The 17,933-nt window shown below is 46.7% G+C and overlaps 2 protein-coding genes across 2 annotated transcripts; both read right to left on the reverse strand.

Annotated features, from left to right (window-relative positions):
* Positions 1-56: 56 nt before the first annotated feature.
* On the reverse strand, positions 57-4,167 carry Krt34 (keratin 34). The gene is given in 7 exon segments (NM_001008758.2): positions 57-498; positions 983-1,203; positions 1,384-1,509; positions 1,603-1,764; positions 2,616-2,772; positions 3,599-3,681; positions 3,762-4,167. Coding segments are annotated over 7 exon segments (1,176 nt in total). The 5' UTR covers positions 4,110-4,167; the 3' UTR covers positions 57-419.
* Positions 4,168-9,452: 5,285 nt separating this feature from the next.
* On the reverse strand, positions 9,453-12,928 carry Krt31 (keratin 31). Its single transcript, NM_001008817.2, is given in 7 exon segments — positions 9,453-9,606; positions 10,218-10,438; positions 10,625-10,750; positions 10,841-11,002; positions 11,793-11,949; positions 12,240-12,322; positions 12,515-12,928. Coding segments are annotated over 7 exon segments (1,251 nt in total). The 5' UTR covers positions 12,863-12,928.
* Positions 12,929-17,933: the final 5,005 nt, after the last annotated feature.

Genomic DNA, 17,933 nt, shown 5'->3' on the forward strand with positions numbered 1-17,933 from the left:
TTTTTATGGGACAGTCATGAATATTTTACAAAGAATGAATATGAATGAGAAACACCTTTACTATGCCAGAGAAATAAAGTTTATTGGGAGGTAAATGAAGTTGTCTCCTTGCATTCCAGAGAACACCAGAGAAGAAAGGAAGGCAGGAAATGGAGACTTGTACAGGAAACGCCCTCTATGCCAACCTCCAGTTGCAGACATGTGACACCTGCGCAGCAAAGAGACTCAACCTTCAACTGAAGGAGTTGGTCAGGAACTTGCTCGCTGGTTCTGGAAAGCACATCTTTGTCTAAAAATCACAGTTGTCATGATGATGTTTCTTAATGGCAATGGAAGTCCTTGCAAAGGAGGGGCCTGGGGACTGTTCCTGAGTTTGAACTAAATGGTTTCATTGACATCTTCAAAGGGGATCAGTTCACTTAAGAGCAACGAGAGCTGCCACAAGGTCCACAGCAGCCGCCGCTAGCATTGGTGGTGGCACATGGGTTGCAGGGGAGGCTGGGGAGACACAAAGGTTAACAATGGATTGGAGAGGAGAAGTCAGAGAACCCTAAGGCACACACAGTATTTTGTACTTACAGAAACAACCTACGAATTATCAGCGGTTGGAATTAGAATGGCCTTCGCCCTTACCCACAATGCCTTGTGCAGAACTGGACAATTGTGCTTTTAGGAAAACTGTTGTCTCATATGGTTGTGCTCTCAATGGAGCTTAGCAAGATCCGCCTTACCTAACATGTAAGACTGTAACTGGCAATCTCTCTACCCACCCCTCACCTCTCTATTGGTAACTTTCAGAGACAGGAACTATTCCCTCTGCTTTTGTTCATCTCCATTTACTGAACTGATGCAAACTGATGAAAATTGTAGGTTTTCAGTTTGCTCGCTATTTGAGTAGTTTAAACCATGGCCACCATGTGTGTGTCTCTGTGTCTAATATGCCCATCATGCATACAATCCCAAAAGTCCATTCTGTACTCACTTGCAGTCCTCGCTCTCCAGCAGGCTCCTGTATGTGTTGATCTCACACTCCAGTCGAGACCGGATGTCCAGCAGCACCTGGTACTCCTGGTTCTGACGCTCCAGGTCAGCCCGGATCTCACCAAGCTGGGACTCCACGTTGGTGATCAGGCACTGCACCTGGGATAGCTGGGAGCTGTAGCGAGCCTCACTCTCTGTCAGGGTGTTCTCCAGAGAGTTTCTCTGTGGGGAAGAAGACGAAGGCTGTTACAGAGCTGTTCCCTCTCAAGGGAAAGCATAGCTTTCCAAAGAAGTCACAGGCTTCAAGAGATAAGGAGAGAGAGAGTGTGTGACCCCAAGGACACCCCACTGACTCTCCTCCCCACTCCACACTGCTCAGCAGCAGGTCTGGACACTACACACCAGGTTGTGCTGGGCCTGCAGCTCGATCTCCAGGGCATTGACTGTGCGTCTCAGCTCGATGATCTCGGCCTGGCAGGACTGCAGCTGCTCTGAGCTGGACACCACCTGCTTGTTCAGCTCCTCAGTCTGCAAGAGGCAAGGGGAGGGACAGGATCAGACCCTGCCCTACAGTCCTGGGGGGATACTCGGTTCCTGAGTGACCACAAACTCAATGCCTACCTGTGTGGTGTACCATTCCTCCACTTCCCGGCGGTTGGTTTCCACCAGGGCCTCGTACTGACACCTGGTCTCATTGAGCACACGGTTCAGGTCCACAGTGGGAGCAGCATCCACCTCCACATTGAGGCGGTCTCCCAGCTGGCAGCGCAGGGTGTTGACTTCCTAATGGAAGAAGGAAAAAGAATGAGCCTATGAAGACAGATCTCTCTTCTTGCTACAGGGAAGTGAGTACAGCGCTACCCAGAAAGGGATGGGAATGGGGCTAAAAACAAATGTCCTGATCATTCCAAAGATGCACACATGACCACAAAACTCCAATAGGAACCACAGCCACGTATTTCTGAAACAAAAACCGAAGCACCTTCACAACCTTCTAACACTGGTCCTCAGTACAAACAAATCCTCCTGGGGTCCACCACAGTACTCTGGGTACTAAATGCTTAGTCGTACGTAAATATGCCTTACCTTACCACTTCTTTGCACAGCCTACATCCTCAAATGGCAACACTTAAGTGTTGGTTGAAATCTCTTTCTTGCCTCTGAGAAGTGCTCCCCAGCTCCTCTCTGGAAGACTGGCTTCCTCCTACTACGCACACCACACAACTCTTACTTCACTCAGCCTGACATTATATCATCAGGACTCCATAGCTGCCCTCCACACTAGACTGCAAGTTCTTGAAGAGAGAAGCCATGAGTTCTTTAATTTTCTTTTTTACCCTCCATCTCCACCATCAATTCCAGGACCTACTGGTAGCAACCAGCAGCAATGGGGGGCTCGTGGATGGACATCCATGCTCTAGCAGCTGCCTACACACACCTGTGTGCTGGAGCATCCACAACTCACCTCACTCCTCAATAAGGACACAGCGATAAGGTCCTCCTGGGACCTTAGCTTCAAGTCCTTCAGGGAAGGACTCTCACAGCTGGTGCCTCCTGATTTGGGGAAACCTCTCTTAATGCTAAAAGTGTCACTGTGAGACTGTGAAACTTGATTTTTAAATATTCCTTCATACCTCCTCGTGGTTCTTCTTGAGACACAGCAGCTCCTCCCTCAGGGACTCCACCTGAGCCTCCAGGTCAGACTTGCAGAGGGTCAGCTCGTCCAGGATTCTGCGCAGACTGTTGATGTCTGACTCCACCAGCTGCCTCAAGGACAGTTCAGTCTGGTACCTGCATACACAGGGTGGGAGGATCAGCCAATATCTCCTCAGGGTGGTATTGGACCAAGAACTCCATGAGTGTATCCATACGAGTGTTTCGTCTTCTGTTTTCTTCTTGCTATGTGTGGATCAGCTGGGGAAGGTCTTGACTTACTTATGCCCACAGACACCCATAAGGTAGAGCCTTCAGTCTGTTCTGGATGTTCTTGATTAGTGTAACACCAAATCAATCTATTCCCACCTCTAGATTTGGGGGTTTTATAAAAAAGAACTTTCTAGAAACCTTGATATATATTGAACATCACTAACCAGAAGATTCCATTCCTGAAACACTTAAAACTCTGAAAGTCTTTGAGGGATATAACACCACAGTTCAAACTCCCCCATCTGACTTCATTGACAGAGCAGATTCACAATGCAGGTGCACTACAAATAGTGTGTAAAATGGCATGCAGGCTGTGTTTATGGTGTAAAAACACCTTAAGAAATGAGTTTTGTGCTTAGACTCAGGTCCCATCCCCAAGATAGCGCATTATGAATGTTCAAATATCCCACAACTCAGAAGGAAAGTCAAAACCCAGAAATACTCTTGTCCCAACCACTTCCAATACAGGAGCGTCAATCATATCAACTGAAAGACTAGAGTCTGAATGCCTATTTGAAGCTTATTTTTTTTTTATAGCCAGACTCAGGATGAGACATAAAAAAAGAAAGAAATGTCTTTCTCATTCCTTCCACCTGCCCTTCCAGGCAACATTAGACCCACAGAGCCATGAACAAGCCATGACCAAGCCACCAAGGTTTAGAAGTCACCCAACTCATAAGGTTTAACGTACTTGGTCCTGAAGTCGTCAGAGGCCAGCTTGGCATTGTCAATCTTCACCACCAGCCTGGCGTTCTCAGACTTAGCACACAGAATCTGAAACAATGGTTCCAACGTGAGATCCACTTGTACTTGAGCATCTCTCCCCAGCCAGGAAAAGGCAGCTACCCCCTCACCTTCTGCTGCAGCTCCTCAATGGTCCTGAAGTAGGCCTGGTAGGCGGGACACACCAGGGGGTCCTGCTGCTGGCTCCTCTCCTGGATCCTGCTTTCCAGCTCTGCATTCTCTCTCTCCAGCTGTCTCACCTTCTCTATATAGGAGGCCAGGCGGTCATTCAGGAACTGCATGGTCTCCTTCTCATTGCCATTGAAGGAGCCCTCACAGAACCAATTGCAGTTGCCCACATTGGCGGGGATGTTGCAAGCCCCAGGCAGAGTGCAGCCATGGCAGCTGGGGGGCACGCAGGGCCTGGAGGAGCAGCTGGTGCGGCAGCTCAGGGCGGGCAGACAAGACTCACAGGACATGGTTTTGGGAGAGGTGATGGGAGCGGTGAGCTGCTGCAGGTAGATCTGGGTGAGGTTTGAGTCTCTCCTTCCTTCATGGTCTTTTTATACCCTAACCAGTGGGTGGGGGCTCGGGAATTAGCATAATTCTCTTTCCTGGTGCTGAAGCTAATTTTTTCTTCAAAATATGCTACTTAGACTGCTTTCAAAGAGTCCCCCCTCATCCCATAAAATTATTCCATTCGGCTTGTGTCACAGCAGCCTCTTCCTGGGTACAAGAGGTTGATGAAACCAGAGTTTCATTAGATGGCTTCAAAGGAGGCAGATTCATCACAGTCCCGAAAGTCTCACCCCATTACTCAGAGGGAAGGGTAGCCTGCGACATGAGGTGGGGTTGTTTGGAATCAGAAATTCCTTTCCTGGGGGGTTCTGCTGATATAACTATGGCAAAACGCACTTTGGGTAAACATCCGTCCATAGGGGCTCCTCTCAAATCTACGCACATCTCAGCATCCAGGGGAATCATCCTCACAGAGGAAACTCAATCTGGATGAACTGCAAGCAGGCTGATACCTTGAGAAATGTGCAGATAGACAGACTAGAAACAGTTGTGTGTTGCTGCTAGGGAAATGAGAATGTGAAATGAAATATGGATGGATGGATGGATGGATGGATGGATGGATGGATGGATGGACTGGACACAGACAGACCGACAGATGGATAGGAATTGTTCTAAATGGAGGTTTGGCCAAATATAGGCCACAGTCTGCATAGGGTATGAAGCTCTTGGAGGATTGTGGAACCTTTCAAATGTGGAACCATTGGATGGGTTCTCTGACATTGAGGGAAACACACACACACACACACACACACACACACACACCTGTACCTTTCTATCCTTAAGAAGCCAAGCCATGTGTTGAGTTAATAATGATCCAAATTATTAATAATCCTAATGAAAATTCTCGCTCTACAGTGCTTCCATGAGCACAGTGTTCCGTGCTTTTCTTGTCAAGTGTGCAAAATGGGTGGAGATGAGATGGTTATCTCTGCATTACCTCTTGGGAAACTAAAGCTCAGCTCACAAGTCCTGTCCAAGAATATCAAACTGATGGCTCTGATCAGTGGGCTTCATCAGAACCAGTGGGAACTCCTCACCTGTAACGATTCTACAAGTCCCCTGGGGCCAGGCCGGTTCTTTACTCTCGGGCTGAATCAGTCTGCTTGAGAAGAAACTGAATTCTCAAAAGGTTTCATGGGTCTTGGGGAAACAATGTCTAGGGCATGGAGCAGTTCAGGTGACAGGGTCTTCCTCACCTGTCCTTCTGACAGGCCTGCTCTTGAGCAACTGGTCTTTGCTGAAGTTGGTGGCAGGGGCCCTACCACAGGGCAGCCTGTGAGAGGTTGAGGGGGAGTGGGGAGGCAGTGGAATGTTTCTTTGGGAACTGGGTCTAGGGGGTGGAGCCTTTCAGGGGGCAAGTGGGTCACTCACCTGTTCTTCTGCAAACATTTTTAAATGTGCCCCCCAACTTTTCAAAGCACCCCAAGACTGAGAACTGCTGGTTTCCATACGTCTGTTGATGACAATGGAACACCAGGAAATGGGGTGGGGTTTTTTTTTTCAGCCATTTGTAAGTGTTTTGGGAACTGTAGAACACATTTATTTACAATATTAAGATGTGTCTGAATGTGGGGATCAAATAAGATTTGTTCACAACCACAGCATCCCTTTGTTATAGACATTATCTCTGCTCAAGGCATGCACAGAGCTTCCTGTCTTGGGGGAGGGTTCCAGGCATTTAATGCTCAGTTTGTGAACAGCAAACCTATCTTCTTGAGGATTAACTTGACTGTTGTGAAGCCATCCAATGAGCATCTGAGAATATAGTAGACGAGTTAATTAAAAGCAAGCAAACTATATAATTGCATCAATTTACATCAGTCATGACCCATTATTGTCTTTAGAGTGGCTTGACAGAAAATTAGTTTGGAATGTACCCATTGAGGAGCCTTGGGACATATGGGCCAACCTTGAAGAATGTCATTGACTTGAATGTAGACAGCCCATTCTTCATACTTTTATGGTAGAGTCTTGTGTATAGTCATAGGTGGAACCTAGTTCTAATAACCAAATGTGATAGTAAGCAAGTTTCTAAACCTCAGTGTTCTTGTCTGTCAGATGGATTTAATTTCTAGCACAGCTATAAACATTTATTGAAGTAACATCCTACTATTTAACCTAGCTCATAGCAGTTGCTCAATAAGTAAGAGCTGTGTCGATCTCTTGTCGCTGTTGCCATGAATTACGGTAGCTGGTCTTTGGCTACTTTGTGGGTCCTTCTTTCTTTCCTTTTTCTTCACCCCTTTTCTTCCATCCTTTCTGGCCCCTAACACTAAAATGGAGAACAAAACCATAGAAGGGAAAGGAGGCAATGTCATCATTAGAACACTTCCTGCTGACTTGGGCATTGAGTTCCTTGGGGCAAGTTTGGTCTTCACCATCAGGATATCTAATTGCTTCTTGTTTCTTCTTTGAACACAACTGCTTAACAAACTACGGTCAGCACCAACCAAGGAACAACTCACCGACAGCCACCAACAACCACCAGGGCTCTTGGGGCCCTAGCATTTATATCCTCTGAAAAGCACCCAGAATTCCAAGCACCACACAATCATAGAAATACCTACAGCTGTCAAAATCACGTCTCTGCTAGAGCAAGATGCAAACCATAACCAGCTACTTTGGACCATCTGGAGCAGCCCCCCTCAACCCACACCTGGGATTAAAACAAAAACATATTCTCACAGTATTTCTGTGTTCGTTTTTTAAGAAACCGAAACTCCGAAATTGTCACTAAAAGCCACCACAAAGTTAATGACTTTAAAAAAAAAACTAAAAATGTTTTTCTTTAAAATTCCACAAGTTAGAAGTCCAAAATTGGTCTCAAATCAGAGTTTGATGCTGCGCTAAAATCTAGAAAGCGGGTAGGCCTAAATGGAGAACCCCAAAAGGGAACTGGTGAGATGACTCAGTGGTAAAGATGCTTGCTGCCAAGCCTGACAAAATGAATTCCATCCCTGGACTCACATGGTGGAAGGAAAGCATCAACTGCTGTAGATTGCCCTCTGACCTCTGCATACACACGGTACAGGAGCGCTCCCTTACACACACAGATACACAAAATAGATCAATTATTTTTGATTTCTCACAGGATCAAAGTCCAAAACATCAGAATCAGAACTATAAAACTTGTAGAAGAAAACATAGAAGGAAATCTTTGTGAATCTGGGTTTGACCCTAAAAACTCAGGCAGCCAACAGAAAAATTGAATAAACTTCCTGTAAGCTAAAACTGTGCTTCAGAAACTCGATCGAGGGCTGGGAGAGATGGCTCAGCAGTCAGGCCACTTACTGCTCTTGCGGGGGACCCAGGATCAGTTCCCAGCACCTACACAATGGCTTACAACCCTCGGCAGTTCCAGTTCCAGGGAATCCAAAGCCCTTTTCTGATTCCCCGAGCATTGCACAAAAGTGATACATTTACATATGTGCATGCACACACGCCCACAGACATGAAATAAAACAAATAAATAAATAAATAAAATAATTGCGGAACTCCGTCAAGAGAATAAACACGGTCTGGAGATACAACTTGGTGAACAAGTACTGGCCTGACATGTAAGGGCCTGAGCTCAGAGTCCAAGCCCCAGAATGGGGGAGTGAATAAATCAAGGAGTTCAGAAACTGGGGGAAATATCTACAGTTCATATATGTGATGGGAAATATGGTCCAGAATTTATTTTGATCTCCTAAAACCAATCAAGAGAAGAATCTTTAAAATGGATAAGGCTCCAACTGGCAGTTCTCTAAAGAAGGTATATGGCCATTAAAAAAGACACTTAGGGTCCTTTGTCATCAGGAACATGCAAATAGAAACCACTCAGGCCCATTCTGGTGACCATTGCTTCAAACAAACAGAAAATGACAACCACTGGGGAGCTTGTGAGAAATTGGCGCCCTGTGCATTTCTGATGAGCATTTTGAGTGGGGCAGACACTGTGGCAAAGATGCAGTTTGAACCACTCGATCGTGTCAGGTCACAAGATCCTGGTTCACGAGCGTAGGTTGTAAATTGTCCTCAGGGTCCTCTGGGGTTTGATAAAGTCATTTCTGTGGATCTTCCTTACAGTTGAAGGAAGGTGCCCTTTCTTGATAAATACCGCTCTCCTCAGCCCCAAGCTTGTTTCTTTCAATATTCAGATACTTGTTCCCATCAACAGTTGTTCGGGAGCTGAGGTTCTGTGTCCTAGGGTAATAGTCCTTCTTGCTAGTCCAACTCTATGCCTTTTTTTAAAAAAAAACGTGAGTGATTTGTGATTGGGAGATGCCTGTAACTATCTCTCCCTGCTATACCACCCAGCATCTATAGCATATATATCTATATATAGCATATATAGCATCTATAATATATATATATATATATATATATATATATATATATAGCATCTATATATATTCGTCAGGAACAGGTTAGATTGCTATGAGAAGCCCATGAAGAGTTGATGGATCTTCTCGGTCAGCGACTGGAAGCCAAGGCTGATAATGAAAATATACATAAAAGAGAAAAAGACATCTTGGGTGTGGCAGGGAAAGGCAGGGAGTTCCTTCACAGAGTACCCCTGAGGTTATCTGAACCACAATAACCCAGGATCAGTCACAGAGCACTAGATCCAAGGATCCTACTGAGATTTTCTTTTTAACTTTTTCAGAGCCCCTTTGCTGTCCCTAGGTCATGCTTCCTAAGTCAGACTTGGATATCAACAGCTCTGGAAGAAGAGAAGCCGAGGCATGAGAGGAATACAGAAACCATAAAAGGGAGGGAGTGTCTGGCATCGCAGCAGCGTCGCTCTCCTTCCTGACAGCTGCTCTGTGTCACCCGTGGGTCCAGGGTGTCGGGCTAGCCATCTGCCCATCTAGAGTCAAGCCATCATAAAGCCTGACTTTCAAGTGGCTTTTTATAGAGTCCTCAAGTGGTAAGTAGTTGGCAAGAAATAAATACCAATGAGAGAGGCATCTGCTTTTGCCAGGAAAAAATGTTTATTGGGAGATTACAAGGGAGGGCCACTGGCACTTCAGAGTCCTCTGGGCAGGCCAGTGAAGAGGTGGATGCTTCTGAAGGAAAAGGCAAGCAGGGAATGGTCCGGAGGAGGTGCAGTGACTGAAGCCACAGGTTATGGGACTGTCATTCCAGGACTGCTCTGGCTATTCAGTTTGTGGTTTCTATGCCTGTTTTGTGGAACCAGAACCACAGTGTTCTGGAGTGCTAAGGCCCCGTATCCTTGTTCTGTGGACATCCCTCAGGTTCTAGCGTACAAAGCTATTGCATGGCCCACAGCGGGAACGTGGGACACAAGGTGTGCAAGGGGCAGGGGGTGGGCAGGGGGCGCAGGGATTGGAGACGCAGGGCCCAATGGGCTTGCCGCACGCGTTGCTTGTGGCACAGGGGTTGCAAGGTAGCCTAGAAACAAAAAGATAGAACAGAGTTGAGGGGAGGCAAACCACATTTCAAAGAGTCCCCAAGAGTAGAAAGTCTGCCAGGACCTGCCCTGGCTCAAAACAGAGAATGCCCAGTTCCCCTCTACTACAAGATCTTTAAATCACTAAAACTCATTCTATTACAGAGAGCCATAAATGCTACACCCCAAATTAATACGCTCCTAGCTGTTGATCTTGAGTGTGTTACTGCTTTTTCCAAGCCCTGTTTTCTTCCATAGAGAACTGGAAGACTACTGTTGCAGCCTACCCAAAAGCAATAGCACAACCAGATAAGATAATATCTTAAGCTCTCGGTACAATGAAGTATTGTAAAAAGGCAGCTCGCATGATCCTACATGTTATCATACTACAATACAAAGAGTAACTGTAATTTCACTCTGTACACAAACAACTGTGCTAACAAACCATTTGATGTTTTTAATGGTGGCCACAGTGTGTTGTCTAAGTTCTGTTCGAGCATGTCTGGTGGGAAGGTTATGATTCCTTTCCGAAGGTAGGCAATCTCTGAGTGGTCCAACTGAGTCTTCTCCTCTATTGGGAGCTCTCAGCAAACCCTTCCAGCCATGCACTCACTTGCAGTCCTCGCTCTCCAGCAGGCCCCTGTACGTGTTGATCTCACACTCCAGCCGGGCCCGGATGTCCAGCAGCACCTGGTACTCCTGGTTCTGACGCTCCAGGTCAGCCCGGATCTCACCAAGCTGGGACTCCACGTTGGTGATCAGGCACTGCACCTGGGATAGCTGGGAGCTGTAGCGAGCCTCACTCTCTGTCAGGGTGTTCTCCAGAGAGTTTCTCTGTGGGAGAGAAGGCAAAGGCTGTCACAGAGCTGTTCCCTCTCTAGGTTCCCGCATGGCTTTCCAAAGAAATCACAGGCTTCAAGAGTTAAGGAGAGAGAGTGTGTGTGTAGCTCCAAGGACCCCCCCCAATAACTCTGCCTCCCCACTCCACACTGCCCAGCAGCAGGTCTGGACACTACACACCAGGTTGTGCTGGGCCTGCAGCTCGATCTCCAGGGCATTGACTGTGCGTCTCAGCTCGATGATCTCGGCCTGGCAGGACTGCAGCTGCTCTGAGCTGGACACCACCTGCTTGTTCAGCTCCTCAGTCTGCAAGAGGCAAGGGGAGGGACAGGATCAGACCCTGCCCTACAGTCCTGGGGGACTCGGTTCCTGAGTGACCACAGACTCAATGCCCACCTGTGTGGTGAACCATTCCTCCACTTCCCGGCGGTTGGTTTCCACCAGGGCCTCGTACTGACACCTGGTCTCATTGAGCACACGGTTCAGGTCCACAGTGGGAGCAGCGTCCACCTCCACGTTGAGGCGGTCTCCAAGCTGGCAGCGCAGGGTGTTGACTTCCTACAGATGCATAAATTTAGAGTTACTATGCTCAATGAGTCTCAGAGATAATCCTGCCTATTGAAGTTCTCCTGAGTATATTTCCTCAGGAAAAAAAAAAAACTTTCAATGGAGCAGTCCATCACGTCAAGGTAAATAATCTCCATGTGAGTCAACTCCCACTCCCTCCTCGTCATTACCATTCCATGACACCTGTCTTCAAAAAGAAACCCCAAGGGTTTGCTTGGCCACCACTAAAATATGGGATAACGAACACATTTCCCAGAATGGAAAACTGTCTGTGAGACCCTCAAAATGCGAAAGGATGGCTGGACTGGTTCAGACTGTACATCAAAAAAAAAAATCTTACTACCAAAAAAAAGGGGGAAGGAAGGAAGGAAGGAAGGAAGGAAGGAAGGAAGGAAGGAAGGAAGCAAGGAAGGATATCATATCATAGCACCTTTCAGGAGATTCCTCACCAAGACTTTGGAAGAATGGAGATAACATTCGCCTGCCCTGACTTATGATCTTAGCAGAACAATCACATCACTGATACAGCGTGTCTACAACCCTACAGCTCGGTGGCCAATTGCCCGCAAATGGAGCTGTCCGGGAAACACTGTACGGGTTTTTAACATGAGGCATATTCTGTCAGAAAACATGGAGAAATTCAGCTCTACTTTTCTCTCATGGGGTCTTGGGGGCTCTGAAAGGGATTTATAAAGACACCCTGGGGTTCATCTCTATACCCTTAGTCCTGTTTCTCCCCATCCCAAAGTCCAAGGCTGTTAGTTTCTCCAGTTCATCTCACCTCCTCGTGGTTCCTCTTGAGACACAGCAGCTCCTCCTTCAGGGACTCCACCTGAGCCTCCAGGTCAGACTTGCAGAGGGTCAGCTCGTCCAGGATTCTGCGCAGGCCATTGATGTCTGACTCCACCAGCTGCCTCAGACTGAGCTCTGTCTCATACCTGAAAGAGGACAGCAACTTGTGGAATTCAAGAAACAGAACAATAATCCCTGTTAGACACCGTTTGCCTTGTTTCCTACTTCCTGCAATGAGTAGAAGCAGGAGACAGGGAGTTCTGGGTGCTCCATCGAAATCCAACACTGTTCCTTTCCGTTTTCATGATTCCTTTTGCTTAGTTTTTGCCCCCAACATCTTTGGCAGACGACATTTTGTCTGCTCTTTGGAAATCCCCTTCTTTAACTGGAGGTTAAGCCAAAGAAAAGGAGGCTAGTGCAGATGCCAAAAACTCACTTGGTCCTGAAGTCGTCTGCAGCCAGCTTGGCATTGTCAATCTGCACCACCAGCCTGGCGTTCTCAGATTTGCTGCACAGGATCTGAAGAAAGAGAGACCCCATGAATTAGTGAGCGTGAAACATAAATATGAAACCATCAACTGCTTTTAAAAGAAATTGGCTTGCAGAGTTTGAAGGGAGAAAAGGAAAGGATCGTTGTGGCATAAAGACAGGAAATTCTTCTCTACCACAGGCTGAGAACCATCACTTAGACATAGCAAGAAAACCTCTCACCTTCTGCTGCAGCTCCTCAATGGTCCTGAAGTAGGCCTGGTAGGCGGGACACACCAGGGGGTCCTGCTGCTGGCTCCTCTCCTGGATCCTGCTTTCCAGCTCTGCATTCTCTCTCTCCAGTTGCCTCACCTTCTCCAGGTAGGAGGCCAGGCGGTCATTCAGGAACTGCATGGTCTCCTTCTCATTGCCATTGAAGGAGCCCTCACAGAACCAATTGCAGTTGCCCACATTGGCGGGGATGTTGCAGGCCCCGGGCAGGGTGCAGCCATGGCAGCTGGGGGGCACGCAGGGCCTGGAGGAGCAGCTGGTTCGGCAGCTCAGGGCGGGCAGGCAGCAGTTGTATGGCATGGTGTTGGAGGGATTTGAAGTGCCGGGCTGAAGTCACAGAGTGAATCCTCCAAGCCTCAGAGCTCTGGGTCTCCTTCCACTGGTGAGAATTTATAACCCTTCTACAGAGGGTGTGGACACAGCATGTAACATCCTTTTTCTTTGTACTTCTTCGCTGGTTTTCAGACGCCCTCTCCTTCAGTCTATCATTTGCTTCCCTCAGAAGAGTCCCTGGCCCCATAAAATTCTTTACTTGAGCTTCTTGCTAAGTCAGGACTCTTCTTCAGCCATTACACCCATGAAATCAGAGTTCTGTGGTAGACCTTCAAAGAAGCCACATGGTCCAGCCCTGGTCAGTTGGGTGTTGGTCCATCCAGTGACATTCTTTTGTGTTACAAGATCCTGAAGTCCCATAACTAACCTAATGCCCTAGCCTGCCTGGCATTTCCAGAGAGAGAACAGGTTGGTTGGAGAAAGAAGATACATTTAGTGAGAGCCATGGACTCTTGTTCTTTCTAATGAGAGTAAACTCTGAATGTTGTAGCCTTCCAGGCCTGGTCTAAGGGTTGGCTACGAAGGTTGGAGAGCTTTCCATGGTTTACAGGATTACGTAATGTCCTCTCTTATCACTTGAGAGAATGGTGGCAGCTTTGATGATAACCTTGAGAACAGAGAAGATTCAGGAAGAAGAGGCAGTTTTGGGAGTGGTGGCTGTTGGCTGATAGATGGGTATAGGTTCGTTTAAACTGTCTAGGGAAAGCACTATGGAAGAAATATGGACATGTTCATCAAATCTTTCCATGAGTCATCAATCAAAACAGCGTGACTAGGCTCATTAGGAAAGTCAAGAAATAACCCAAAGAGGTTGGGAATACAGGTAGGTCTGTGATAGGTAGACCATTTGCCTACAATATAAAATGGATTGGGTACAATCCCCAGCAAGGCAAGAGATAGCCCAAAGAGGTCTGTTTCCACTGGCAAAAAAAAAAATCACTTTATATAAAACATGAGCAAATTGGCTTTATAGCCGAATACATATCCATGTTGGCTTTAATATTAAAAATCATTTCAAAATTTCCAGTTAAACGTTCTAACCTTCTGTCCAGTTCTCTTAGTTCAATGCATACAGACTCGGTGTTCTGCTCCGGGTGTTCAAGCTCCAGCTTGGATATAGATACAGATGGTCTAAGGATCAAAGGTTCAAAGGTATCAAAGGAGGGCTACCTTCTATCATTGAATCCAAGGGATTAGATGCTAGGAAAGAAAATATCGAGATACCCTGCAAGCACAGGAATTTTTTTGGCAGGGGTGGAGCAAGCTAGAAATGGGTGGTGGTGGAAGAGACCAGAAGATCTGAGGATGAGGTGGCCCAAATTTGGAATGTGTAAAGGTTAGGTAATTATAGGCACCACCAGATACCACCTGCACCCCAGCACATCACCCAAGCTCCTGTGACTTTGGCTCGCAGCCAAAGCTTCTGCTTTACTAACACCTTATTAGAGTCCTTCTCTCAGTGAGCTTTCATGGTAGTCTTCATGTGGCTGGAGGCTCCGATAAAAGGTCCAGTGTCTGCACTCTCCACGACCATTATCCCCCACTTATTATAAAACCATTCAGATTTCTAAAGGCCCAGAGCACTACAAAGCAGCCTTGGACTTGTAATAAAATCAAATTTTCTTTGTGTTTTTTGTTTCCAAAGACTATTAAAGTGGGAGAAATAGGCGGGTCTAGAGACAGGTACCACCCAAACTTCCCAGAAGGACCTCAGGCCGGTGCTAACAGTCGGCAGGGAGCTTCTCTAACCTTCTGGGCTTGGAATGATATTCAAGGTGACTACATCCAGAGATGAGAAGCCATGACTAAAGACCAGCCTGAGCCGACTCTTCCAAAGCACTGGCTTCCTCAGTCTGCTTTCTTCTTCATCCAAGGAAGCCTTCCTCTGAGCACAGGCTGAATACCTGCAGCATCCTTCAACTCCTTTGGTCTTACCTATGGGCTGCCCAGTGTAGCCCCATAGAGACCTTCACCAAAGGAAGAATGTTTGTTTAGGTGTTCTATAGGAGATCTGCAGATTCGATCAACCAAAAGAACAAAAATCGGATCCCATTAGTACAGAGAGATCAAAGACATGGAGACCAGGAGGAGTCTGTACAGCAAGAAAGACAAGAACACAGAGAAGAGGGCAACAAGAAGGAAACCCAGAAGGCAGCCCCAGAACTGAGCAGAGCCACATGAGTAAGACAGTAGCCCACTTTCAAATGGGCTAACCTAAAGAATATAAAGTTGAGAAGTAACCAAGATGTACAAAAATGATGGCCAGAAAAACAGGCTACCCTGCTGAGTGTCCTGTAATGGGTAAACGGAGGCCAGCCCTGCAAGACCTGCAGACACAGGACCACAGCTTCTGAGACCTCTGAAAATTCAACCTTGACCCACGGTGTCCAGAGCAAAGCGTCATCTCCATTATTTAGTCCCAGATTTGTTTGTAGCTGAAATGCACCGTTGTTTGCACCCAGATAATGGAAACTCCAAGAGCAGCAATACTGTTTGTTCCTGGCCAAACATGGAGATCTAAGAGATGAGACAGAGAAGGAAAGGAGGCAGCCAGAGGGGGTGTGCAGGAATATTCAGACATGCACTGGCTTTGAGTGCTGGACAAACATCAGTCAAGTTGAAGATGTGGGAGGACAGGGCACCTCTGTCGCCTGCACCTACTCCTGGAGATAACTGGTTTCCCTGCAACTGTCCTGCAGAAGGTGACGTGGGACAATTCATCACTGGTGGAGAGCTCAGGCAGGCTGGCTGGTGAGTAAGCACAGAGCTGATATCTGTGTCTCTTGCAGTGTGTTAACTAGTTGGAATAGATTTGCCTCTTGAAAAATAAGAGAAGTGAGACCCCAGGCATAAACATGCCCCGGAACTCACTCGGGCTAGCAGTAGATTTGCTTTCTTGATTTCCTAACTGGATCACTTGCATGCTTTAATCCCCCTAAAAAGAATCTGAGCTCCTCGTGGGCCCTCAAATCTCCCTTTCTTTATCCGGTTCGATTTAATTCAAAATACATTCACTAGACATTAGAACCGAACCAAATTGAAACAGAAGAATCACAGATGGTGGGCCCAAAAAGTAAACAAGAAAAAGGCAGACAGAAGTGAGGAAATGAAGTATTTTAAGGGTAGAAAGTGATACTTGGAGATATATTTGTACTTAATATGGTTTTTAAATTACGCATTTGATATTAAGGGTAGCAGACGTTTTATGGCTAACCACTGTGTGTCTAGCATGGTCCTAGGGTCACGGTAGGTATGGAGTTTGATGTGTTCTTGTCCCTCCTGGAGCTCTCAGGTGTACATAATGGCATGTAATTGTGCAAGTCAACACTGTAGCTTCCTTTACCAACGGTTACCCCACCTGTCACTTGCCTCATATTCCATGGTTCTCAACCATAGGGTAAAGGGATGGAGCACTTTCTGACTAGCATATCTCTCTCTCTCTCTCTCTCTCTCTCTCTCTCTCTCTCTCTCTGTGTGTGTGTGTGTGTGTGTGTGTGCGTGCACACACGCACACACACACGCACAGATGACATGAGGTGTCTCTATCAATCAAGTGTCCTATTCTATCACTCTCTACATTACTCCCTTGAGAAAGAGCCTCTCACTGAACCTGGAGCTAGGCTGGCAGCCAGCTAGCCCCAGTGATCCTCCTGTGACGCTTTCACCATTCCATACACACGTGATCACCCCTAGCTTTTTAGACAGGTTCACAGGGATTTGAACTCAGGTCCTCATGCTTGGATGACTACCCACCAGACCATCTCCAAGCCCTATCTGCCAGTGTTTCAAATATCCATTTGTATACCACTTTGGGACTCAAAAGAACTGACCTCATTATAGTTCTGATGCTCTTAAGAGTCTTTTCTGGTAGTTGGTTACTTTTCTAGCTGGGTCTCATTGCTTGGAATCCCCAAGGAAGGGTAGTTGGCGATGGTCATGTGTGAACCCTGTGGTTTCCCCATGGGTACATTTTTAAAAAGGAGAGGAGGGGTTTGGCAGGTACAATGTGAGAAACCATTCCAAGGGTGTGGTACAGAGGAGAGAGAAGGGGAAGTGTGGATTTTATTCATTTAAAGATGAAATCAAAAATGGGGATCTGAGTGGTAGAAGGGAGGCAGTAGGCAGTGTGTGAACCTGCTGATGGGTGCACACCACACTGCCCCTCTTCACACCAAATCTCTCGTGGGGGTGGAGCTTGAGTACATAGTTTTACGCCCTCTTCTGTGCACCTGTAAGGAGACTTCTCTCCTCTTTCAGCCTGAGCTCTTCCCTGAGAATGGTAACACTTACTCTGATTCTCTCAATTGAAACTGGATAGTGGAGACTCTTTGTTAATGGCAAAAGCAGCAAACACAGATGAGGTCTCAGACATGTCTCTTCTTCCTTGATAGATGCTGTGATTTTTGGTTATGGCAGTGGGGGCGGGGTGGAGCATAAATCAAGCTTCTTCATCAAATCCTTGTCATCAAAATTGTACTCAAGTTTCAAACCATGTGGAAATACTGTGGAGGACACTTTGGTGTCCTCAACTCAGAACAATTCCTGTAACCAAAGCGTCCTTCTTTCCTCTGATGTAGTGGCTCTCAACCTGTGGGTTGCAACCCCTTTGGGAGTCAAATGACCCTTTCCCAAGGGTCACCTAAGACCATTGAAAAACACAGATGATTCACAACCGCAGCAAAATTACAGTTATGAAGTAGCAAAGAAAATAGTTTTATGGTGAAGGGTTAGCACAACATGAACTGTATTAAGGTGTCACAGTGTTAGGGAGGCTGAGAACCACTGCTCTAAGGAAAGGAACAAAATGATAGTATAGTCCCAGTTCTGTTCATCCTACTGACAAAGTCTGAGGCCTGACTTCGGAAAGTACAGTGGTTAGAGCACCGGTGCTGGAGGCAGACCAGCCTGGGCCTGAAACTTGTATTCTTTCATTCAACAGCCCTGTGGTCCTCAAAGTGTTAGTTACTCTCTTGGAGCCTTGGCGCCTCATCTTCAAAGTGAAAAATGACTATATGGACTTTGTGAGATCACTGAAAGG

The sequence above is a fragment of the Rattus norvegicus genome, chromosome 10, assembly GCF_021556685.1.
Source record: "Rattus norvegicus strain SHRSP/BbbUtx chromosome 10, alternate assembly SHRSP_T2T, whole genome shotgun sequence".
Lineage (NCBI taxonomy): Eukaryota > Metazoa > Chordata > Mammalia > Rodentia > Muridae > Rattus > Rattus norvegicus.